Source organism: Arachis hypogaea, chromosome 15 (assembly GCF_003086295.3).
Source record: "Arachis hypogaea cultivar Tifrunner chromosome 15, arahy.Tifrunner.gnm2.J5K5, whole genome shotgun sequence".
In the NCBI taxonomy this organism is placed as follows: Eukaryota; Viridiplantae; Streptophyta; class Magnoliopsida; order Fabales; family Fabaceae; genus Arachis; species Arachis hypogaea.
The window spans coordinates 20,455,716-20,482,310 of record NC_092050.1 but is presented as its reverse complement, the minus strand read 5'-3'; the positions used below and the strand labels follow the sequence as shown (position 1 = coordinate 20,482,310).

The 26,595-nt window shown below is 37.3% G+C and overlaps 2 protein-coding genes and 2 long non-coding RNA genes across 7 annotated transcripts; 2 read left to right on the top strand and 2 right to left on the bottom strand.

Moving 5' to 3' along the window:
* The first annotated feature begins 1,898 nt into the window (after positions 1–1,898).
* On the top strand, positions 1,899–5,012 carry LOC112748068 (cation/H(+) antiporter 15-like). The gene is made up of 3 exons (XM_025796269.1): positions 1,899–2,015; positions 2,119–2,759; positions 3,830–5,012. Exons 1-3 carry the CDS (start codon positions 1,899–1,901, stop codon positions 5,010–5,012), a joined length of 1,941 nt encoding a protein of 646 aa, XP_025652054.1.
* A 448-nt stretch (positions 5,013–5,460) lies between these two features.
* On the bottom strand, positions 5,461–9,451 carry LOC112749895 (uncharacterized). 4 transcript variants are annotated; one of them, XM_072218832.1, is made up of 4 exons: positions 9,023–9,451; positions 8,083–8,515; positions 7,883–7,942; positions 5,461–7,057 (listed from the first exon to the last, which is right to left on the bottom strand). In XM_072218832.1, exon 4 carries the CDS (start codon positions 6,957–6,959, stop codon positions 6,264–6,266), a length of 696 nt encoding a protein of 231 aa, XP_072074933.1. In that variant the 5' UTR covers positions 6,960–7,057; positions 7,883–7,942; positions 8,083–8,515; positions 9,023–9,451; the 3' UTR covers positions 5,461–6,263. The 4 variants fall into 4 exon arrangements, with proteins under 4 accessions (XP_072074933.1, XP_072074931.1, XP_025654105.1 ...); XM_072218830.1 differs by having other exon boundaries at positions 8,349–8,515; XM_025798320.3 differs by having other exon boundaries at positions 8,083–8,493.
* A 1,797-nt stretch (positions 9,452–11,248) lies between these two features.
* Positions 11,249–13,899, bottom strand: LOC140179624 (uncharacterized). Its single transcript, XR_011873270.1, has 2 exons — positions 12,562–13,899; positions 11,249–11,899 (listed from the first exon to the last, which is right to left on the bottom strand). It is a non-coding gene; the product is annotated as an uncharacterized lncRNA (long non-coding RNA).
* A 4,027-nt stretch (positions 13,900–17,926) lies between these two features.
* LOC112749894 (uncharacterized) lies at positions 17,927–20,897 on the top strand. Its single transcript, XR_003175260.2, has 4 exons — positions 17,927–18,096; positions 18,189–18,242; positions 18,320–18,476; positions 20,617–20,897. It is a non-coding gene; the product is annotated as an uncharacterized lncRNA (long non-coding RNA).
* The last annotated feature ends 5,698 nt before the right edge of the window (positions 20,898–26,595 follow it).

Genomic DNA, 26,595 nt, shown 5'->3' with positions numbered 1-26,595 from the left:
GAAAGAATTGTAAGAGACTATTCATTTTAAAAGTAAAGGCATCTTCTGCATTCATAACCATGTCAAAAGTCAATAATACTTTGTATGCCCCTAGTTCTCGTACTTGAACAATCTGTGGCAGGTTCTTGGTGACTGCTATCTGTGAAGATTTAAAATCGATAGGCTCTGTCGTACCTCCGACTAGACTCCTCTGCAACCAAGTCATATTCTCTTTTGCTACTGACACTTCTATCTTTTTTGTCCACTCATTCCCATATAGATCCTTAGCTAACATATTCGTCCTCAAAGCTTCAACTTTTTTAGGAGCAGCCACGGTTTACCACATGGAAGTTGTCTTTCCCTTACATCTTTCCTGGCATTTACTTCTTCATGCAATCTTTGATCTGTATCCCTTATTGTCCTTTTGTACTTAGCCTCACCTACCGATATTAACTTACCTCTCAAGATCATTTGGTTCATTTCCGAGATAGCTTTCAAGGCCCCTCTTTTGTCGTATATCGTACGAAAGCGAACAGATAAACGTTGCCACTTTTTTGCTTTCGAGCAAGATATATGTCATTGATTCTTCCCGTCCATCTGAATAGGTGAAAAAGCTCCCTATTCGATATATCATCAGATAAATTGCCCACAAAAATGGAAAAAGATTATTTTCAACCGATGATACTCTTTTTGATTCCAAATTCTATCCCTAGCCGGTTGACGTAGTTTCCTAGTTCTATTCCACCATGTGTTTCCCCCCTCACTCTCTCTCTATCCCTCATGACATCAAAATCGCATTGTGGGGGTAAATTTTGTAGCAATTATACCACTCAGATGAAGGGGAAAAAATTAATAAAATTGAAAACCTTCAATACCAAACAACAACTTCTTATTTTCTTTTATTTTCTATTTTTTTTTTTTGGTGTTATTCAATTACATGTTAGTTTATTTTGTGACATTATTAGAGTAGCACAAAATCATGGAAAGGAAACATAAATATGGAGAATACAAATACATTTTAATGAAATTGAACAAATGAACTTAAAAATATTAGGCTTTGTGTATGTCTTTTCTCCCCATTTTAGTCGAGTTTGTAATCCAATCGAAAAAAACTAGCATTTATTATCTTTCTTATTTCAGTAATGAGACTAGATCTTGATAGTAAGATTTGGATACAAATAACAAAAATCATTAAATAATAATATAATAGAAAAAAATATATGATGTGGTTAGAAATTTACAAATCATAATGAAGTAGCAACTTTTTACATATATTTTAGTTTAGCAGTTGAAAAATAAAGATAAGGAAGTAGAAACTTTTTGTTTTCAATAGAAACTTCACGTTTATTTTGTTTAAAACAAAAATATACGAGCTTTACATTATTCATGCCTATTTCCGTGTCTATCATACTATGACTAAAAATTAGAACTTGAATTCACTAGAAAGGTGGAGTGTATGGTGTGTATAGCTATAGTGTCTATCAAAGTTTATACAAATACTGTTAAAATTAAAGTAACACCATTATATTGATAATATTTTTTCTTTTATTTTCTAAATTAAAATACATTGTTAATCAGTAAAATATGTTATTTTAATTTTAGTATAACAGTTTTTAAGGTAACAGCCACTATAACAACCACAGCATTGACATTATAGCATGCATCCACCTAAAAACCCTAATGCCTTTGTATCACTACATAATTTTTTTTCCATTATAAAGAGAAAAGAAAATAAAAAACCTTATTTGCCTTCTACTAATTAGGCCAAACTAATTTATATTTTATTGCAATAGGCAGGTATGTTGCTAAGTTCAATATTTCAATTGGGAGGGAGTAAGTTATTTCGAGATTTTCTCCCTATACAGATTCTACTTGCTGTTTCAACCATAGCACAAGTGGGTCTCATCTTCTATGTCCTCATGGCTGGGCTTGAGATGAACTTAGATTTTGTTTTAAGAGCACCTAAGAAGCCCAGAATAATTGCAATTTGCAGCACTCTGATTCCAATGATATTGGGAATCGGAATTTATTCTTTGGTAATAATAGTGGACAAGAAATTCTTAAAAAATAATGTTGAAACATACCAGTATAATAGACCCCAATGCAATTTAATATGGTCTATGGTTCTTAGTATCACAGGTTCCTGTTCTTGCAAACATTCTTGTGGACCTTAAACTTCTCTACACTAGGCTTGGAAAATTGGCATTAACAGTAGCAACACACAATGACTTCTATAATTGGATTATGTTTGCATTGGTGTTTCCATTTCTTGTTAATGGTTATAGAGCAATTTTCTCAATGCCGTGTGTCATAGCTTTTATTCTCTTAAGCCACTTTGTGTTACGCCCTTTGCTAGAGAAGATAGTGGCCAAGAAACCAAACAAGCATGATTGGACCAATTACCAGTTGTCATTTGTGATCATGGGGCTTTTCGCTTGCACGGGGCTTACCGATGTCCTCGGTGTGAATCCCCTCGTCGGGGCGTTGATTTACGGACTTGCCATTCCACGAGGAAGCTTCACCGAGATGTTGATGGAGAGATCGGATGATTTTGGATCTAGATACTTAGCACCCTTGTTCTTTTTCAGTGGTGGCTTGAGGTGCAATGTAGTTAAGATTTTGCAGACTGTAGATTTGGATTTTGTTGTTATAGTGATCTTGTCTATCTTCACAAAGATGGTTACAACATTTGCAGACTGTAGATTTGGGTTTTGTTGTTATAGTGATCTTGTCTATCTTCACAAAGATGGTTACAACATTTGCAGTTACTCGCTACTATGGTATGCCTTTCAGAGAGAGTTTGGCTTTTGGGTTGCTTATGAACACCAAAGGCGTCTTGTCACGCATAGTGCTCAACATTGCATGGGATAATAAGGTGGTTAAATTGATTAGAAAAATGCTATATATTTTTTCTGTTCATCTAATCTTGAGTATATATAGCATTGTTGGACATAGTTTGAATAACTTAGACTATAAATTATTGTTTCTTATCATGAAAAATTCAAATATTAATGACTCTAATCATGAAAACTATAAACTGATTCATTTTGAGAATTGAACTAGTTCAACAAAACTATCTAAATCATTTGACAAAACTACCCAACAAATTATCTATTTTAAATAAATTTGTTGAACTACTCTTTTTTTTTAATAGATCTCCAGTCAATTTATATCTTTTATTATTAAAATTTCAGTGCTTAAATCTTTTTTAGTAAAAAACGGTAGTTTATTCTAAGTATATATATAACTCTTGTGCTTTTTTGTCTAACTCCCTCAATGTATAAATGACAAATGGTATCTGAGATTAATGTTTCAAGTATATGGAATCACAGTTGTAATCAAAATTAATCCATTTCATATAATGACACCAAAGACCTACAAATACTGATATTGGATGTGACAAGATCTAAATCTGGATCAACCCATAGTACACACAATAATATGAACTCATTGTTATCTTGTATCATTGTATGTTCATCTAAAACGCCACTTGATTAATGGCGAGAGCATAAAAGAGTAATGTGCTCTGTAAATACTTCATAGTTTGTCTTCTCCTCTATATCAGATAAATTATCTCCCATTATTATTTTAGTTATTTGAAACTAGATAGAGATAATTTTATCACTTTCTATTGTCATGGTCATACATAAATAACAGTATACTTTAGAAATGACACTTGTTTTTATCATTTTTTATATTTTTATAAGACTTTCACTTTCTATTGATCAATACACTCGTGCATTTATTCTTTTTTCGCCATTTCAGCTTATAAGTGCATACGCATTCTCAATCATGACGCTTACTATTCTGATAATGACTTTCATGGTGTCTCCAATAACGTCATTTACAGGCCAAAAACAGCCTATAGGATGAACATGCTAAGGACCATACAAAACCTAGGGTTTCAAACAGAAGTTCGAATCTTGGTTTGTGTGCACAATCCTCACCATGCCAGTGGAATGGTGAATATCCTAGAGGCCTTAAGTGGTATCAGTGTCTCCTCTTTGCGAGTGACAGCAATTCAACTCGTTGAGCTCAAAGGTCGTGTCACTAGCCTTGTCTCTGTTCAACTCGAGCATCAAAGCTCGCTCGGATTCTCACAATCACAATCACAATCATCTAAGGACATGGAAACGATAGCAAGTCATTTCCATTTCTTTGCACAAGTGCATAGTGGCAACCATGCTGAAACCAGCATGATCATGTCACCTTTCGCGACAATTAACCGTGACATATACAATCTAGCAATGGAGAAACAAACATCATTGGTACTCCTTCCTTTTCGCAAGCACTGGAGCTCCGACAGCAACCTAGAGGTAACTAAAGAGGTGTTTGGCGAGATAAACCAGAATGTGATGAAAGATGCACCATGCTCTGTGGGGCTCTTCATTGATCGCGGCCTTAATTCATTGTTGAATGCCAATTTGCACATCATCATGTTATTCATTGGGGGTCCTCATGATCGCGAAGCCTTGGCTATTGCGTGGAGGATGGCAGGACAGCATAGGATACGGATACAACTCACTATGGTGAGGATTATTTTGTGTGGCAAGGCTGCAATGGAGGATCAAAAAAAGGAATCTGGCCATGAGGAACTACTATCAGCAGTGCTAGATAAGAATAAGGAACGAGAGTTGGATGATAGCCGTGTGAATAATTTTAGGATTATGGGAGTGAACAATAAGGATACAATAAAGTATGAAGAGAGATATGTGGAAAGTGATGATGATATCCCTAGAGTGGTTAATGAATTTGATCAAAAGCGTTATGATTTATATGTTTTGGGACAAGGGAAAGGTAGGCACTCAAGGGTGTTGTCCGAAATGTTGGATTGGACTGATTTCCCTGAACCAGGTGTTATTGGGGACTTAGTGGCATCAAATAGCTTTGGTTCCTACTCTTCTGTGCATGTTATACAGAAATATGGGTATGGGGGAATGGAATTTGGTAAAAATTATGAGAACAACCGTAGTTGTCATCCTCCTATTTGCAAACCACCTTCAATGACAAGATCATTAAGTAGAATGTTTTGAAGAAAGAATAACATCAAGTATGTATAGGTTCTGAATTCTGATTTGGAAGTGAGAGAGATTGAATTGTGTGGACTAATTGCTTGTACTACTAAGCATGTATACAAACCAACCCAGTTTCTTGCTTACATGCATGACCATACAATTTTTACAGCGAAATCTAAGTAAATACTGACTTACTAATTGATTTGTTTTTATTGAAATTTTACTTCACTCCAAATGATTTGTGTTCAACAATTACCAAATGCACCTAATATATTTAGTCTAGTAGAATACATCAATTATTATCCTAGACATTTGTTATAGTCTAGACTAGGCACATTACTAACATTTGTTTCAGTTTTGACTACATACTTTTCCTAGCATCGGTACTATAGGTTAGAATTTCAATTTCATAGCATTGGAAACCATAAAATTATATACTCCAAAGAGCTAAAAACTAAGAGAGACATGACTTCAAGACTAATCAAATAAACACATAATACATACTAAATATGACTACTAGAATTCTCCATCACTGTATATATGTATACTAAGAATATTCATGCATGGATTAAATAGTGAAATATCTAATCCATTGGTATACATCATTCTCATCCAATATTGAAAAGGTTTAACTATAAATTGACTAAACTATGCAGCCGACCCTGTCTAAGAGGGTTGTTTGCGAGCTGGCATTTTGGAGGGATGGGAAGAGTAGGAAAAGAAGGGGATTGTAATGTAAAAAATTTAAAGTTTAACACTACAAGCCTTTCCTTTCCTTCCCTTTTTCCCGTAAAACCCCAACTCAGAAACAACTCTAATGGGACAAGCCTTTGTTGTTGTTGTATTCTAATCTATTAGGCTACGTTTGGAAGGGAGACTGAGACTCGGAAACAGAGACTAAATTAAGTCTTTGTACTGTGTTTGATATAAAATGTGCTGAACTGAGTTATGTCTCCATATTATATTTAGTTTAACATAAATACGGAGATTAAAAGGTAGATTTGGAATTTGAAAAGTTAAATGAGGGTATTTTTGAGAGGAAATGTTATCAAAGTTTCTATATCCATTCCCAAAAATTTCAGTCCCCTGTATTCCCATTTTCTGGAGGTACTAAAGGGAATTTTGTGTTCCAGGACTGAAATTTTAGTTCCAATCTTTGGCCACCAAACACAATACTAAGTCCCAATCCCAGTCTCTGGAAACAAACACTACCTTAAAGAAGTAGCATAAGTAGTACAAAGGTAAACTACAATGTAAGCCCATTGGCTTTTACCTCTTTTGTGCTTTTCTCCTTCTAGCCTGTGCTTTTTGCCATTTTTTTCTTGGAACCAGTTTACTCTTTGGTCTCAATTTCAACTCAGGTGAGAATTTGTAATTTGGATCTCTCATACGTGCTTGTATGTCCTTGAAAAATTGCATATTCAATTGTTTAGGCCCTCCTTGTCGAAGCTCTGCATACTCTGGACCTGAAACAACATTCTCAAATGCTCCAATAAGAATGTCCAAGTCACTCATTACTTCCCATACATTGGTGTACCTCCCATCTGGACCTTTCTTTAGTTTCTTGAGAGCATTCTCAACAGCGATCTTCCGAGCTTGCTTTCCTGGTGACAACTCTTCCGGTTCTTGTTCGGCTTTCAACATCTCTGAGATGGTTCTATATTTCGGCATTTCATCAAACTCAAACAATTTATCTATGTACTTATCACTTTTTTCATTTGGATAAGCTTCTGTAGGAATGTCATCATCACTGTCCATTTCATCACCAGTCCACAGCGTCTTCTCTTCATCGGTGTCAGACCAAACACTTCTTAACTCATCACTGTCATCAGCATCGATCAGATCTGCGTGTTCTTTAGCTTGCTGTCTTGCCTTCCTAATCTCTTTATCAAGATGACTCTTTGAGTCATTTTCTTCATCAGTTTCATCTTCGCTTCCTGTCCATAGAGTGTTATCTTCATCCATCTCCTTCGCCCAGGCTTTCCTGAAATCTGCACTCCCTGGTTTTCTGCTGCTAAAGAGATCATAACCTTTGCGTCCACCTCGAGCATATGTTCTAATTGCTGGAAATACAGATCATTAGTTAAGCAGAATAAAGTAGTGAATAGATTTATCAATGTAACACAACAAAAAAGAATAATAAATAAATAAATAAATAATCATGGATAGAAAAAAGGAACTCATTTCATCTTTCATAAAATCTCATCTAATCATAGTACAACCAGAACCAGTATCAAGGTCCAAGGAGGACCCCTCTTGAGGAATTTTGTCTTTGTTTTCCATAACACAAAAGGAATATATATATATATATATATATATATATATATATATATATATATATATATATATATGGATATTCATGCTTTGTCATCTTTTATTTAGGGACATGATAATATCATGTTCTGAGGAGGAAAACAAATTCCTACGTAAGGGATCAAGCTTAATCCTGCTTACAAATTATTTGGGATTTCTATCATTAAATATGGTAGACACGTTGCCAAAGAAAATAGTATATAAATGCATACAGTATTATCTATTATCTCTCTGTCACTCTTACATAGTTACTATAAGCTATTATCGGAACTTTCAATAATAACTTATAGTCAAGAATTAAGAAGCTCTTCAACATTAAAATCGGTTTGATTTGGTTCGGTTTATTTGGTTTTTTCAATCAATTCAAAAAAATACTACCATACTTGTCTGGTCTGACACAGCTAGCCTGAATGTTTGTTTAAATTGAAGTAATCCGAAATACAGGCCTAACATAATTTTTAACCAGGAAAAGAAAAGAAAGACAAAAGGGGAAAGCATTATTGATTACAGATGAGGGAAAAAGAAAGCAAAACATAACCACATAAGGAAAAATATAAAAATAAATAAATAAGCACCTTTTTTTGTTCTACTCCTTTGATTTTGAACACCAGTTCATATAGTTCCCTTATGTTTGCCTAAAATATAACAGAGAAACAGAAAAGCAATAATCAGAACTACATTGGTCTAACATTTCAATTATCACATTATGCCAAGTTAGAACCAAAGTAGATGGCCTTGGAAAATATGCTAATAAGAAAGAATAGAAGAACTTTACCTATAATAGCAAATCATGTTCTTTACTTGCAATAGGCTATCAAGTAATGTCAGTGTTCCAATGTCTTCCTCACATAAAAATACTCAACAGTATTTTTTCTTTTTGGATAAGAGATGAATATCATTGACATAGTAATGCCAATGTGTATTACATATGCTTTTAAAATTGAATAGGTGTCGTACTTTAACGGATTCGATACTCATCTGTACTTAGTGCAACATAACCGCAAAACCAACAAGACAACCCCATATGAAATCAATTGGTACCTTTTTGCTTAATTTTACAGTTGACACACTGTTATCTCTGGCATCAGTCAACTTCAAAATGAGTGGGTGAACCTCAACACTATATTGCTTCTGTGCAGCACCCTGCGAGATCAACTTCCTCGGTAATGCTGGTCCACCTTTATACCTAGACCATCGTAGACAGAAACCTGTTACATATTGTACAAATCAAACAGTAGTGACCATCAGATAACAATTGAAATATAACCTTAACTGCCCAAGTTCCAAGACTTCTCTATTTATATGTTACCTTCATGATGTCAATACTAAACCTATTAAAAGATAGCAGATACAATAACGGAGGTAATCTAATACTTCAAATCTGCTTCCATTTTCTCATTATTCAAATTTATCTTACCATACTGATTTCAATCTCTTCCTATCAAGATCCAGAACCTCCAAAGACTTGATAAATCATACTAAATCATTTCAAAAGTAATTTTTTATTTTATATTATTTTTCCAGAAAAACTAATAATAATAATAAACCAGAAGCAGTTTCAGATAAAGTTTTTAGATATTATCACTTTATCAGATAACAGATATTCAACAATACCAACAATACAGAGTACAAACCAAAGCAGTTTCAGTTATTCAACAGAACAGCAATTGAAAATGAACAACAAACAGAACAGCAATTTCGGTCAAATTACATACCTGACTCGGTGGCTCGGGCTCCATCTCTGACTTGAATCGGTGACTGGGTGGGAGGTGTTGTGTTGTGGGTGGCCAGAAACGCTGCTGGGTGGTGGCGTGGTGCTGTTCTAGGTGGTGGCGTGGTGCTCTGTCCGCTGGGTGGTCCTGGGTGAGTGGGTGGTGCTGTGCTACTGCTGGCCTGCTGGGTGCGACTGTGCGAGGGTGGTGCTCTCTCTGTCCGCGAGGAGGTCCTGGGAGCAGTGGGAGGAAAGATTCGGCGGCGTTGGGAGGAAGGCTTCGCGGCGCTGCGAGGTGGTGGGAGGAACGGTCTCGCCGGCGCTGGGGGTGCAGAGAGCGAGACTGTGAGAACTGAGAAGAGAGGGGCTAGGTTCCGTTTGGGGGTGGGACGTGGGGGTTACTGGGTTAGAAGAAGTTAGGTCACGTTCATTTGGGGGTGGGGTGGGCTTGGTTTTTTTACTTTATCGGTTCGGTTCAATTCGGTTAAGATTTTTATTATCAAAATCGAAAACTAAATCGAACTGCAATAAAAATAGCAAAACATGTTTTTTCGATTTTTTTATTTTTGATTTGTTTGATTTTTTATTTTTTTGGTTCGATTCGGATCGATTTTGAACGTCCCTAATTGAAAATGATGGTAATTAGAATATTCCCCTCCTATCAATGAAAAGCATTGAAATTTATCATTAAGTAGTTCGAAATTTTGCAAGCTAAATATAATTCCGTAGTTGTGGTTCAATGTAAAGTTGTTCAGGGGATTGAGAATCACCAGGTGGCTAAAAATTTTTGATATGGAAACAAAATGAGTGATATACTTTAACATAGTAATTTTTTGTGTTTTTTAAAATTGTGGGAGAACACAAATCGGACCCTCCGATTTGTGTTTAAAAAGTTGAAAAAAATTCAGAGTACACAAATCGAAGGGTTCGATTTGTGTTAAAAATTTGAAAAACCTGAGTACACAAATCGGACCATGCGAGTTGTTTGATTTTAAAAATTTTGCTTAAGAAATCGCATGGTCCGACTTGTGGTTGGGCAAATATGAATTTCGAAAGCTAGAAAACGGACCCTCCGAGTTATTTGTTGTTGTCAATTTTTTTATGAAATGGAATATCAAACGCAATTCGGACCGTCAACTCACATGGTCCGAGTTCTGTTCCACTGACACCACATGGCTGTGAAGCACCTGTATTTTCCATATCCGAGTCCAACACCACTTTTGTTTCCATATTCAAATTAAAAAGTGTCACCGGGTTTGTGTGTGTTACTGCTTCACCACTTTTGCTTCCATATTCAAATTAAAAAGTGTCACCGAGTTTGTGTGTTACTGCTTGGGTTTATGCAGGGGATATTCATTTCATTTGTATTGGTGGTTCGGTGCGGTTCGGTTTGGTATCATTTGGTTCAATGAAAAAAATGAGAGCAAACCACAAAAATGTCTCCAATTATAACTCTCGAAATAATCTTAAAATAATTTAAAAATCAAGAAAAATATTAAATTGTTAAATTCTCAAATAAAATTTTAGAGGTTGAATTTTGATGTAATTTTTTTTAACTATCATCAAAAAATAAAATATTTTTACCTTTATACTTTAGTAATTTTATATTAAGTGAATATTTTTTTGCAATTTTTTCTGAATGGTCAAAAACGTTTTTAAAAATGATAAAAAAAATATAAAGATCAGATTTTAGTTCTGTTTTTTGGATGTGCTTTCTATATAATTAATTAATAATATAACCACTCTTACAAAATTTCGAATCAAATACACTAATAATTTGCTTATAAAAAATTTATATTTTTTGCTTATTTTGTACCATTTGAAAATATTTTAACGATATTTTTGCAGCTAACTTTTTAACGTTAACGTTAAATAACTTAAAAATATCACATAAGGATATAAATTTGTTAGTATAAAACGCAAAAATGAATTATGAACTCAGTTCACAATGGGCGCAAGAAAACATGGGTTCTCAATAAAAAACTTGGAAACTAGTATGAGATCATTATAAATGTAAGCTTTTAGCTATCACATCAGAAACATATTAAAACATCAAGGAGAAGGTTTTTTAAGTTGTTTTTACATCTATGACTAGATAGTACAAGATCTTCAACAAAATAACTTGTGTGAAGTGAAGTGAAGTGAAGTGAAGTAAATACACATCCATGTTTAGGAAAGAGAAAGACACTAAATAATAAAGCACAGGATCAATAACTATATCGAAATCCCATGAAGAAAATATAGATCTTTATGTAACAAAAAATAAAATAATCTACATGACTACATCTCTTAAGCAACATATAGTGGAAAATATAGTTCTTGCTTTCCCAGAAGAATTGATTTAAGAGACTAGGGGAAGGCTATTAGAATTGAAACAAAATTAAGAACATTTGGACATTTTCTTTTCAAAGAGGACGTTTCATTACATTTTGATATAGACAAAACACGAAATGCCCAGTAAAAACGAATATATACAAGTCATTCAATATTTCATACATATATTTCTTATGCACACCGCCTGTCACTTACTTTGGTGAAGAGTTCGAACCAAAAGAGTGTCTGGCTCAGTTCTCATTCTCTTTTTACTTGTAAGTGAACTCAACGGAAGCTGATCCATATATTATATAATGAACCAGAAGAAGAACTGCAACTGTTACTGGCAGTATCACAATCTGAGCCATCCAAGACGTCATTGTTCCTACCGACATCACTTATAGAAGCACTTGGACGCTGCTTTCGCTTGACAGCACCTGAAGAACTCGGAATCTCATTATCCGCCATAACCTTCAGCTTAGTGTCTTTCCTCTGCAATGTTCGCTGTGACACTCATCTTCATCACTGTCTATGTAGTTCACAGCTGCTGTCCCCAAACTTCCCTTTGCTGGAAACAAAGTGATATATGTTAGAGTGCCATGATATTACATTTGCCAACAGAATATGCAAGCTATGAAAATGAAAAGAAATACTCTGAAGCCAAATTGTTAATTTATTATTACAGAATTCATGAAGATCTAGCATCTAGTTAATTTGGTAATTGAGCACATTTAGTTCCACTTTCCACCATAGTTAGACATACATATGAGAATAGGCATTTCTTTAACATAACGAAAGTACTTAAGGCAACATGACTCAAATAAAACAGAAACCAGTTACATGTTTCATATCCTCTGCTCAATTCGGTTATGGCTTATTGTTCATTATCCCTATGTGATACCAGTTCTAACACAAAATGGATTGATCTACTAATGAGATTAATGCTACATTGATCACCGACAAAAACTCTGCTTTAAACGAAATTCACAAAATCTAAGTGGCCAACCAGAAAATATTGTTGCTTGTAATTTCATAATCACAGTAAATGAACTTCCAAAAAGATTTAAACTGAATGCAGATGTTAATGCCATGGAATAGAAGGCAATGCCATATCTAATTCAAGTAAATGTGAATATCATGCACTCAATAACATGCCTAACAGAAAATGCAGTATACAGCAAAAATGGTTACAAAGGTCTAACCCAGCTGAAGACACCAGCATAAGCTTACCTCCAAAACAAAAATGCAAACTTAGATTCTCATCTAATATCAAAAGAGTTACAAAACGATTGGTCAACTAATTATAATAGAAAAATGACTAAGAAAGGCTCTGCTAGGGTTTCTAAGCAAGAAGAAGACTTAGTGCAGCGTAGTACTAAAAAGGTGAAAACGCGTGCCAGTGTTGATCTTAATCAACCAAGCGAGGACATGGAAGTTACTGGTCCTTGTGATGGAAATAAGTCGGGAGCTTCCAAAATCTCGTATAAGGATACGCTCCTCACCGTGGCGGGCTCTATCATTGAGGATGAGCATGTTGACATGGAAGAGGTTAATGAAGACATACCGGATCCAGAGAATAGATGGTACCAAGATGCGGATAAAGACACCCATGAAGAGGAACCGTTCAATCCTTGTCCCACCATTCCTATTTCGAAGGAAGAGTTTGACGAGTGGTGTAAACCATGGAGATCCGCACTCTATGTCAAGCTTTTGGGCAAAAGAGTTGGCTTAGGATTTATGGAACAACGTTTAAAGAGAGATTGGGGTAAGAAAGGCTCTATTAATGTTATTGATATGGATCGTAATTATTTTTTAGTTCACTTTGCAGATGCAGAAGACTACTCTCATGCTTTAATGGAAGGACCTTGGATGATTGCCGGACACTATCTCATTGTGCAAAGATGGCGACCTTTTTTCTTGGAATCTAAGAAAGCAGTGAAAAAAATTGCTGCCTGGATTCGGATACCAAACCTCCCTATTGAGCTCTATAACCATAAATTTCTATGGAGAGTTAGGTCTACTATTGGTCACATGCTCAAAATTGACCGGTCAACCTCAATCCATTCTAGAGGACGCTTTGTTAGAATTTGTATCGAAATTGATCTTGCCAAAAAATTGTCCCTAGGATCTCGGTTCTTAGATCAGAACTCTATATTGAATATGAAGGACTGCACCAAATTTGCTTCTCCTGCGGCAAGTATGGTCACAGGTCTGATTTATGCACTGATGAACCGGTGGGTAAGACGGCGGGCCATGAAGCTAGCGCGGAAGGGAACACTATGGTTTTCGAAGATCCACCATCTGTCGAGACTGAGAACCAAAATGGAAAGAATCAAGATCCTAGCGGTGGTAATCAAGGGAATCAAATTTCCCCTGATTTTGGGCCATGGATGTTAGTTAAACGTAACTTTAGGCGGAAAAAGGGCATGAATAATCAAGGAAAGATTGGAGGCATGATTGGTCAAGATCTACCTAATAATCAGGAAAGAGAATATGAGGATGATATGCCCACCAATGCTAATGGCTCACGTTTTATTACTTTGAATGAGGAAGGAATAAATTCTTCGGCTAAGAATTCCATGCAAGAGGAAGCCATTATAGCTTCAAGTGGCCCCGAGGCCTCAAAGGCCTTGATAGTGAATAATAAGAGTCAAATCATTCAAAAAAAGTCTTACGGGTTGGTGCAGGTAAAAATTCACAGTGGTAAAATGGGCCCCTTTAATAAAGTTGGGCCACAAGGATCTGAAAAAGGGTTAAAGCCTAATCCTAAAATAGTCATCAAGAATCCTTCCTCCTCTCCTGAAGCTTCCAAGAGCATTGTCACCGTGTCTCCTACGAAGAAGTCTCGTGAAACTAATGATATGGAAGGGGTAGTGATGGAGTATATGCGAAAACTTCAAAGAGAGCAGAATGAGGCTTTTGTTGCTATGAAGCAAGTTGCTACAGGTCATGAAGGTTCTGTGGTAAGGAATAATTCTCTACTGATGAATGCAAGCTCCTCTGACTCTCATATGGATATAGAGGCTGTGCGGAGTCCAGGAAAAGATCTCGATAGGCCCCCAGATGAGAGTATGATTGATTCTGGTGGTAAAAAAAATCAAAGAGAGGGATTTATCCCTTGGTAGCAGAATGGCAAGTCAGGGTCTCATACCCAGGTGTAACGTTGTCGCTGGTGACTCCCCTATCCTTTTTTGCTTGTTATAATGAATGTTATCTGTTGGAATTGTCGGAGTGCCGGTAGTAAATTTTTCCACTCTCTTATTAGAGACCTCAGAAAAGAATATAGTGCTAATTTCATTATTCTGTTAGAGCCTCAGATAAGTAGGTCGCGTGGCGTTTGGATTAGGAATAATATAGGGTTCGGTAGCTCTTTCATTGTTGAAGCTAATGGCAGATCTGGTGGGATCTGGTGCCTCTGGGACTCTGGTACTTGAAAGATTGATGTCCTGGATCATAATAGCCAGATGGTGCATCTCAAGGTTGTTGGTGGTGACTCGACCCCCTGGCTCCTATCTGCGGTGTATGGTAGCCCCATCGCGTTAACAGAAGAATCCTTTGGAGTAATTTGCGATCCTTGGCGAGTAATATTACCATTCCTTGGTGTCTTCTAGGTGATTTCAATGCTACGCTCCACGATTATGAACGAAGGGGAGGCTCTACTAATGTTGTTCATAGTGCTTGTCCTGATTTCCAGAGTTGTATCTCAGACTGTAGGCTTATTGATCTGAGTTTTGTGGGTTGGCCATTTACTTGGAGAAGAGGTAACATTGTTGAGAGATTGGATAGAGGGTTGAGCAATTTGGAGTGGCAATTATCGTTCCCTGAGGGCACCCTGAGGCATTTGCCCAATTTTAATTCTGATCACTCTCCTATTTGTCTGCAACTACACACTGCTTCCTTTCAAAATAGGAATCGGAGGCCTTTTCGGTTTGTTGTGGCTTGGCTGGCGCATCCGGATTTTTCAAATTTGGTTTCTAATTCCTGGGATGTCTCTTCTTCTTGGAACAGTGTTGTTGTCAGCTTTAAAAATTCTTTAAAAGATTGGAATAAAAATATTTTTGGGGATATTTTCAAGAGAAAAAGAACTCTCTTGAGAAGGCTTCAAGGTATTGCCTCCAGTTTGGCTACTAGTGTTAATCGTAATTATTTTCTGGAAAACCTTCAGAATAGGAGATCTGAAGAATCTGGTCATAAGATGGTAAGTGGATTGAATTTGGTGACCGAAACACAAAATTTTTTCATGGCTCAACTATGGTTAGGAGAAGAAGGAATAAAGTAACTTCCCTCATTGATGATTTTGGTAATTTGATCACTAAGCCAAAGTTATTAGAAGACTTAGCTAAGAATTTTTTTGTGGATCTTTATAAGGACTTCTTGCCTGATGTTCCCTTTGTTCTCAGTAATTCATTCCCTAACGTTAGTAGTGAAGAGCTCAACCAGATCGGCAGCATGGTTTCTAATATGGAGATTAAGGAAGTTATTTTTAATATGGGAAGTTTTAAAGTACCGGGAAGAGATGGCCTCCAAGTTGTTTTCTATCAAAGTCAATGGGATCGTGTTGGAACTGATCTGTGCTCCTTGGTGCAACAAATTTTTGTGGAGCCAGAGAAAGTTGGGGAAATTAATGAAACCCTTATCACCCTTATTCCTAAATCTGACCCGGTTACCAGCTTCAGGCAAATGCGCCCCATCAGTCTTTGTAATGTCACTTATAAAGTGGTTACCAAGATTATTGCTAATCGACTGCGGAAGCTCATGAACAATATTGTGCAGCCCACCCAATGTAGTTTTGTTCTAGGTAGACAAAGCTCTGACAATATTATTATTGTTCAGGAGGTGATTCATTCAATGAGAAATAAAAAAGGTTCGAGAGGGTGGATGGCTATCAAAATTGATTTGGAGAAGGCTTATGATAGGCTCAAGTGGAGTTTTGTTGAAGAAACGCTCAAGGATATTGGTTTCCCTTCTCAGATGGTTAATCTTATTCTTCATTGCATTTCTACAGCCAGAATGAGAGTTTTATGGAACGGTGAAGAACTTGATGAATTTACTCCTTCTAGAGGCATTCGTCAAGGAGACCCCATCCCCCCTTATATATTTGTCCTCTGTATAGAAAGGCTCTCTCAGCTCATTAATGCGGCAGTTGATCATGGCTTCTGGAAACATATTCGCCTTAAAAGGGATGGGCCTGCCTTATCTCATTTGTGTTTTGCGGATGATCTCATTCTTTTCTCAGAAGCTAGACTTGAACAAGCTGAGATTATTAACAAGTGCTTGGCAGCCTTTTGTGATAGTTCTGGTCAGAGAGTTAGCCAGGAAAAAACTAGAGTTTTCTTCTCAAAAAATGTGGGTAACAATGTGCGCGCCGAAATCAGTAGTGCTCTGCACTTCTCCAAGACGGATGTTCTCGGTAAATACTTGGGGGTTCCTCTCCTACATTCCAAATTTTCGAAGCATACTTTCAACGATATCATTAACAAGTTGAATGCGAGATTAAATTCTTCGAAGGCCTCATCCTTATCCTTAGCTGGCAGAGCGACTCTGGTGAAATCTGTTCTTTCTTCTTTACCTACTTATACTATGCAAACTGCTTTGTCTCTACTTTATCGTAAATGCAGGAGTTTTCTTTGGGGGTGAAACTAACAGCTCCAGAAGGATTCACCTTCTAAGCTGGGATAAAGTTTGTAAGCCTAAAAAGTCAGGAGGGTTAGGTATTCGCCACGCCAGCACTATGAACCACGTGTTCATGGTAAAAGCGGGTTGGGGCCTAGTAGAAAGGAGGGATTCTTTTTGGGCGAAGGTGGTTCGCTCAAAATACAACGGAGGGAATGACATTATTCCAAGAGTGGAAAGGAAGAGACAAGAATCAAATTTTTGGAAAGGCATTTGCAGAGTTTGGCCTGAAGTTCAACAAAACCACATCTGGAGAATTGGAGATGGATCCAAAATTAATTTTTGGAACCATAATTGGGTCCCTGAGTTAGGGCCGTTGGTGCAACATGCTAATCAGGTTAGTTTTAATATTGATGAGTTTAGTTTTCTTACGGACTTTCTTTTGGTCATAGGGAACTGGGACGTGGGGAAGCTGGAGACTTGGCTGGCCGAGGATGTTATTAAAAAGATAGTGGCTATTGCACCCCTTCACCTTGGAAACAAAGTGATCATATTGCTTGGAACCTTTCCTCAGATGGAGCCTTCAACCTGAAGAAGACATACCAGAAGCTCAACGGAGACTCTTCTAGTCAGAATGATAGGTTGTTCAGCCCGATCTGATCTTGGAAAGGACCTGAAAGGATCCGGTCTTTTATGTGGCTGACCTATCACGGTGCTATCTTGACAAATTTGGAAAGTGTAAACCCCGCTAAAATCGGTAAATTATTAGTTAGTAAATTGAATTTTAATTAGGAAAGTTAAAAATACAAAACTAATATCAAAATAGGATAGAGCTCATCGAAACGAGAATTTTGATACCAATTTCGATAATTTGGCCCAAAATCAGACCGGAAGGGCCGAACCGGTTGAACCGGGACCCAAACCGGACCCATGGGTTCAACCGGGCCCCTAACATAAATGAAGCAGCAGCTTCATCTTCTCCATTTCACCACAGCAACGAAAAACACAGCAAGGGGGAGAAGAGAAGAAACCTAACCCTCACCATTCCTTCCAACTACCATAACTTCCTCATCCGGGCTCCGATTGCCGCACCGTTCGCGGCCACGCGCTCAGCGCGTCGAGCTCTACCTTTCTATCTAAACAATTTCTCTGGTAAGCCTTCTATTGAGTTCAGAATCTCTATCCCTCTTTCTTTGGTAAACTTGAAAACCTATAGTGAATCTTGTCCAATTTTTGTGTTCTAGGTTCAAGTTAGATTCCGGAACTTGTGGGCTCAAGCTATTGAGCATATGGGTATGGTAAGAACACCCTAACCCTAGCTCAATCTTGTTTTTGGTAATAGAGAACTGAATTGGAACATATATATGTGTATTAGGTGTAGTTTAAGAGGGTGTTTATGCATTGAACTTGAATTTGGATTACTTGGAACTTTGTTGGTGACAAGGCTTGCTTTGGGGCTATTTGATTGAGCTTCGAGGGGCTGTGATTTTATGTTGAGAAGCTGCCTTGGGTGAATTAAGTGATCGGCCAAGGTATGGTTTAAGTTTCGCACGTTTAATATTTACGGTGTTGTGAAAACTTAGGTTAGAGGAACCATAGAATAAGTTGGATTGTTTGTTGTATTTAATGATTAGCCTTGTAATGTTGTTAGAATAGATTTGCTAGTGAATTTATATATTAGAATTATGAGGTGTGAATGCTATTAATGGTGTGCTCTTATATTTATTTATGATAGATTAGAATTGGTGTTTGTTAATAAGGATGTAGAGTTGTGTTGTGGTGGTATTGTATATACTGTAACTAATTATGTAATGATCGGAATTACATGAGACCAAGTTTGGGCTAAACTTGGGAATATAAGGAACTAAACTGGAAATTTTGGGACCTTTTTGTTAAATATACAATTTATGGCAAATTTTTAAAGTTAGGTTGTTAAATCTGTCCAGCAGCAGAAAAGATCAAACAGGCAGCAACTTGTTTGTCTTGCTGCGACTTTTACGAGTTGAGTTTTGGAGCGAAACCAATTTTGTTATAAAATTTGATTAACTTGCTTTATTTCTCTAAAATTTCAGAATTTTAAGAGTTGAGGATTGGGAGCTGTGAATTTTTGAATATTGGTGGTCAAAACTAAAAAGAAACAGATTTCAGCAAGCTATGCATCAACTTCCAATGCTTGTAACTCTTAGAATTAAATAGAAATTGGGTTGCAACCAAGACACACTTGTTTTTGGATGAGCTAGGGGTTCTCAAATCAAAATTTAGCTTAATTGGAGTTTTGTAATAAAAGTTATTCCAATTGAAAGGTACTAAGCTTGTTGGTTTTTAAAACAGATTTTGTCTCATTTTTACTTAACTTCCAGGTAATGTAACTTTTTCATTAAAAATGGTATTGACTCAGAACCAATTGAGAAAGAAACCTGGATGAGTAAATTTTAACTATATTAATTTTCAAAGTCATTGGATTTAACTTGGATTTTATATTGAATTTTGAATATCACATGCTGCTGCTGTTTTTCTGGTTTTATGCACTGCAGAGCAGTCACGGTTTTTCCTTTATTCCTGAGGCTAAAAAAATCAGAAAATTATGATATTTTGTTTGTTAGAAAGCTTATTTCAATATGAACGCCTGGACATAAAGTTTGTGCAATTCCGAGTTCATTTGCTATATTAGAAACAGAAAAGAAAATAAAGTGTCGAGGATGTCTTAGTGATAGTCATGAGTTCGAGAAGTTAAAGTTCAATCCTCGTGTGATGTGATTGATTTAATGTTAGAGTTGGGTTGATTTTAAGATTATTCGATATTAAGAAGGATGAGAAGAGTTTGATAAAAAGTTTGGTCAGGACCCGGAAAGGGTAATCAAGTTGAATTATAAGGGAGTGACGATGAAAAATGTGAAAGGGAGGTTGTTAATAAAAGGAGTTAATATGCCATGGCTTGATGAATGATTAAATAATGATTATGACTATGAAATGGCTTATGAATAATGCTATCTGAGATACGAGTTCCCTGGGTAAGAGCCGTGGCTCGCCATCACGTGTTCCAGGTTGAATCTCGATACTCTGTTGACCCTACGTCGTAAGGGTGACCGGGCACGTATAAATTCCCGGGTATGGATAGCCCCCATTGAGTGATTTTATGAAATATGAATGTGAACTCTATGCATAGACTCTTGGGGATGCGCGACGGGGGACAGTCTAAGGTTTTCGGACTTGTCGGGTTGGCTGGATAACCGACAGATGGGCCCCATCAGCCATAAGACAGGCATGCATCATATGCATTTGTTTGTATTGATTGCTATGCATTTTTTTGGGTATGCCTAATTGATATATATTACCTGCTATTTGTTATACTTGCTATTTGTACTATTTGATCATTACTTGTGCGTGAACTTGTTTGGTTGCTTGTTTCTGTTACATTCTGAATGATGAAAGGATGGAGGAAACAGAGGAAATGGTTTGGTGTTAGGTTAAGCTTGAACTTGAGTAAGTTAGGCAGATTTAGAATACCTACCCCTGTTTATGGCTTCTGTTTAGTACTTAAGTTGGATAATTGAATAACGGAGTTCTAGGATTGCCTATGGCATTCTCAGGACCGTATTTCTTATGCGCGTGGCACTTTTACCATGCTGAGAACCTCCGGTTCTCATTCCATATTGTATTGTTGTTTTTCAGATGCAGGTCGAGAGGCTCCTCGCTAGACGTCTGGATCTTGGGAAGCGAAGTAGTCCTTGGGTGTATTTTGGTTTTTGGTTGTATATATGTATATATTTGTTTAGCTTACTCTCCAAGTAACTTGTGTATGCTGCTCCTTTTAGAGGATTAGGGAGAGATAGGAGTTTACTTTGATGTTTTGGTGTATTTTGGGGATACTTAAGTATGTTTATATGTATATATATATATCCTCCGGCCAGCCTTAGCTTCGCAGGCTGAGTCAGGGGCTAGTTATGCTGTTACCTTGGCTTTCCTTTATCCTTCTGCTTATCTTTATCATGTTCCTATTAGGTCTCTTAGCATGCAAGTAATCCTATTCCTTGAGCGTTGCGCTTTTTATTTTGCGATTTTGTTTACCCGTTTTGTTTCAAGGCTCCTAGTATATTATTTCTTTCAGTATTATATGTATATCTTTACTGTTTAGAGGTCTGTTATACCACACTACCTCTGTTCTACGACTTAAGCGTAAAACACTGTGTAGTAGGGTGTTACAGAAAGAACCCGATGTCACCTTTCCAATACTGCAACCTGTCCGCGTTGCAACACTTGTGACGAATCCATCATTCATGTCCTCCACGATTGTCAGTTTGCTAGGAGAATCTGGGTTCCCCTTTTACGTAACATTGGTCTTGTGAGTTTCTTCAATCTGAACCTTTACGACTGGTTGATGCTAAATCTTACCTGGAAAGGAGATTGTCCTTGTCTCTTTGGAGTTACTATCTCCTCCCTATGGTATTTTCGTAATAAGTTTGTTTTTGATAATGATAATACCCCAGCCTCTGTGCGGCTGGTTCAAGTGAGGGTACATCATAGTGAGTTCAATAAACTTATCAATAAGCTTCAACATTCACAATCTAATGCTCCAAAAGAAAGCAAATTGGTTCGCTGGTTTCCTCCTATAGAGGGCGGTCTCAAGCTCAATGTGGACGGTTCATTTGTTTCTCACTCAAATGGTGCTGCTTGTGGTGGTGCTATTAGAAACCATCTTGGTCACTTTTTGAAGGAGTTCACTTGCAATTTGGGGAGCTGCTCTATAATGCAAGCAGAGCTCTGGGGTATTATTCATGGCTTACAAGTTACGACTGCTAATAATATCACGAACATCATTGTGGAGTCAAATTCTATCTCGGCTTTAAACTTCATCAAGAAAGGGTGTCCTGATTCCCATCCTTGTGCTCCTCTGGTTGCTGATATCTGCATGTTAGCATGTCGTATTCCTAATATTCAATGGTCCCATACTCTTCGCGAAGCAAATTTTGTAGCGGATCATCTTGCCAAGAAAGGACATGAGTTGCCTTTTGGTGTCCACCTCTTTGATGCTGCTCCTCCTGACATCCTCCATTTGTTGGCACATGATTGTTCGGGTATTTCTTTTGTAAGGGGTTATAGTTAGTTTTGGGTCCTCGACCCTCTTGTTCATAAAAAATCTAATATCAAAAGAACCATGATGCAAATAATTAACTAGACTCTCCTTCCTTAATATCTAAACCTTCCCTTTACTTTCCCTTCTTTGAATTATCTCAATTACAGGGTTAAGTTACAACATGAAATTCCCAAAATACAAAAGAAAAAACAATCATCAATTGATATAGCTCTATGTTTCATATTGACAAAATGAATCACCAAAAACGTCATTGTTTTACTTTTTACAAAACAAATCACAGTCATGACCTAAACCTCACACAAAAAATTAGTATCGCTATATGAACACTCAATTTTGACCCTCGGATTTTATACCCTACAAGGTTCTCAACTTTCTTTAGTAAAATTTTCCACCATTTTTTTCAAGGAAAAAAAAAAGATGAAACAAAAAAGGATATACAAATAGATTCTTCCTATAAATTATACCAAACACTATCCACAAAGCTTTGCAAATTACATGCATTCCATCAAGTTCTACCAATTCAGTAAATTTCCAATTAAAATCAAGATTATATATCCAATTACCTGAAGCAGCAGTAACACCAGCACCATCTTTGCTTGGTATGATTAGTGTAGCCGAATCCCTTGAAGAAAGACCAACATTTTCATTCCTTTCCAAAGCATCTTTCTCAACACCCGTTTTATTCTCTTCACTGTTGCTCCCATTACCGTCATCGCCAACAATACCACCACTTCCATCATCATCCAAAGATATTTGCTTCTCATCCTCTGTAGTCTCTCTCTCCAACCTCGAAACCCTCTCACTCAATTCAATGAACTTCCTCTTCCAATACTCAACCGATGCCTCATCGGCACCATGTCTCTACTCCTCCCTCAACCCATCAATCCCACCCTTAGCATCATCCCGTTTCTTCTTCTCCTCCAATAACCCACACTTTTCATCTTCCAATTCGATGTTCCTGTTCTTAAGATCATCAACAACACATCTTTGATCATCCCATTTCTTCTTCTCTCCCAAGAGCTCAGACTTTTCAAATTCCAACTGCATGTTCCTATCCCTAAGAGACTCACTCACACCCTTCTCTTTTTCCAATTGGTTCTCCATCTCAAAACAATGCATCGCTCGAATCAGAATCAACATTCTCCTCCTTCTTAACCTCAACGAAGACCTTTGATCCTCCATTTCTGAACTCCTTGAGCTGCGATTGGAGGTTCAACTTATCCAAGCTGTGGATACTGTCTTTCACTTTGAGGGAGGCGATTTCCTGATCCTTCTCTTGAATTGCCGCGACGAGGCGTGATTCCCTCTCAAGCAAGGCACGTTCGACTCGGTCAAATCACGAGTGAGGAAGGTGGCTCGCAACTCGGACACGAAGCTGGGGAATGGGGATGGTAGTTTCATTTTGGCTGGTGTGAGCAGCCGAAGTCCTAATATGTTTTATGTGTATGTTGTTTGATAAATAAAAATCTCATTCTTTGTACGTGTTCGATGTGCAGGTCGATACAAAATTTAGTTTTTTTAAAACTTTTCATCTCAAACTCTTCTTTTAGAGTTTTTATAATGATTGGAATCTCTTCAAGAGTTCCAATAATATTTAAAGAGTTAAGTATGATTTTGGTTTTTAATGTAGAGGTCGAAAATTTGTTTTGTCCCAAAATTTTTTTTCAAACAAAATCGTCCTCAAAGTTCATGCTTGTTTTAAAATAGTTCGACGGACAATTCGTTACAATCCATTACTATTTGTTAATCAAATAATAATAATAATAATAATAATAATAATAATAATAATAATAATAATAATAATAATAATAATAATAATAATAATAATAATAATAATAATAATAATAATAAAAGAGAACGTTGTGGAAGAAGGAGGAGAGGATCGTCTTGTTGGCAAGGCTCAAAGAAAGGAAGCTGCGCTAGGGTTCAACGAAGTAGAGGAAGGGGTCGGAAACGCCGCTTCGATGGCTTCCCAGAGTTCCAGATCGCGTTGAATTCGATCACCTGCGAAGGAGTTGGTATGTGGGCACAGGGAGAGGCCGATTCTGCAAACCTCAACGACGAAGGACAATCCAGGCCGACGATTTTGGGGTTGCATATACTATGAGGTATTTTGTTGGCCTCTATTTTATGAGATTGAGTTTCTCCATTTGGGTTTCTTTCATCTTATGAATTTTGGGTTGTGATAGGTTCATGATGCCTGTGATTTCTTTAGGTGGGTAGACCCAGAAGCTGGAGGAGCGCAGCAGTATTCTGAAATTGCAAGAAGCAGAAAGAAAATTAGAACCTTGAGGACAAGGTTGAAGGATGTCGAATGGAAGTTGAGGATTGTAGCTACTTTAGGGGTAGTCGGGTGGATTGGGTTTTTGTATTTGTTGCTGCATACTCCACACAAGTTAAGGCAACCATATGGAATACACTTAAATTGCAGATGATTAGAACATGAATTTTAGGATTTTATTGTTCTTTTGGTTATTTGATAGGAAAACTTTTAATGTTACAATGATCTTTTGTGCTGTATCTTTTGTAAACATGTTTGAATGTATGAATGACAGTGTTATGTTGGTTTCCAAGCATAAAGCAGAGGATATGTGTTGTAATACTCTAAAGTAGATATATGTGCACCTGGTAATGACATAAAACGCAGACCAATGAACCTTAAAACACTGACAATTCAAGTCATTCATAACACAATTCATAAGTCAAAAAGACCAATTACAGAATTAAAGATGTCACTTAAACAAAAAAACACAGGCTAATAGTGTTCATAAACAAACTTGAAACCACTTAACCACATATAACAAAATAACAAAATAACATTGTTTGAGGCCTAATGAAACAACCATATCAGCCAAAATAAAAAACTAATGATTTCTAAAGGTTGCCCTATGCACTAGGAGGCAATTTTGCTATTAGCTTCAGTTTCTGCAATGAGATATGAGTTGCACCAGTCTGGATAACAGAAAAATGCCTCTTCCTGTGAGTTGGTTGACTGTGTGAGTCCTTCTTGCTAGTGAAGGATGCTGCTGCACTGCTCTTTTTAAGCAATGTTTGAGTTGAAGGAGCTCTAAGGTTGGACTGAGGTGGTGCAGGTCCTGATTTTTTGGCCTAGTTCTTGGGCTGAGTTGAATGATCAATGGGCTTAGCTGCTGACTTCCTGGACCTGATTGCTGGTTTCTTGGGCTGAGTTGTTGCAGGGTTGGGCTGAGATGTTGCAGGGTTGGGCTGAGAGCATGAAGTCCTGCTAAGTTTCCCTCTTTGAACTGTTTGGCCAGGGGGTTGTGAGCTTGCAACCTTCATACCTCTCTTAGGACCCTTGCCAGCTTGTTGAGTTGCAGGTTGGACCTATGAGGAAAATAAAAAATTGGTAATATTTTTATCACAATTTAATATATACCAAACTGAACCCTATAACAGTGAGCCACATACCTTTTTCTTAAGCTTTGTGCAACCTGATTTCTTGTGACCTAAAGCATCACAATTAGAGCATCTCTGTATTTGGCCCCTACAGGAGAGGTGAGTTTGGCTTCTATTATCCTCATTCCCAGGTCTTCGCTTCCTTTTCTTAACTGGTCGGTGACTTGGCCTTCTATATGGTGGTGGCATGACATCATCATACTGGGTTCTCTCTCACAGATCTGGTCTGTTAAGAGAATGTATCACTTCCTAGTAGCACCTCAGGTAAGCATCCTTTTTGTAATGGTCATCCATAAATGACTCCATGTCCAACCCCTTGAAGGTTATGCAGCTAATGGCATGAGGATAGGGTAACCCGCTCATCCGCCACCTCCTGTAGGAACATTCACCAGCAGACAGATCCACAACAAATTTGTCTAACCCACACATCACCTCATACTTACTAGCAGCTGACCAAAATGGCCTCCAGTCCCTAGCATACTTTGCCCTTTTCTCTAACTTTTTCCTAATTGTTGGCATGATGTTACCCTAGTACAGTTGAATTCTATCTCTATTGGCAGCCCATCTAGTCATTACATAGACCCTAATGTCCTCTAACATAGTCACAATTTATTTTTCTCTAGCCTTAACTATGACAGCATTAAAACTCTCATCTCATGTTAACAAGGGAGTCACATTTTGACTGAAATGAAAAGCGAGAACGGGACCAGAACCTGCGTGAAATGCTGTTTAAGTGCCGAAATGCACCCTCATTCTTGAGCCTCAGTGACTTCATCTCCTTCTCCCAATCTTTTCAGTGTGTTGACTTTGCACATCTCCACATTTGATTCTTTAGCTCCAATCCAGGGAATTTCTTTCTGAAATTGTTATACAGATGCCTCACGCAGTATCAGTTGTCAACCCCCTGGAATGACTTCTTCAAAAGCTGGTAACAAGCCCTGCAGTAGAAAGGTGAGCTTGCAAGTTAGTATAGTGTTCACAATAATTCATAAAATAAAAAAACCATTATCAAATTAATGTTCACCTTCTACTGATTCGACATGAATGTGCATCTTCCAATTTTCTCAGCACCCAAATCATCAGATAGATGTCTCAGAAACCAAACTCAGGAGTCCTTTGTCTCAGCTTCAACCACCGCA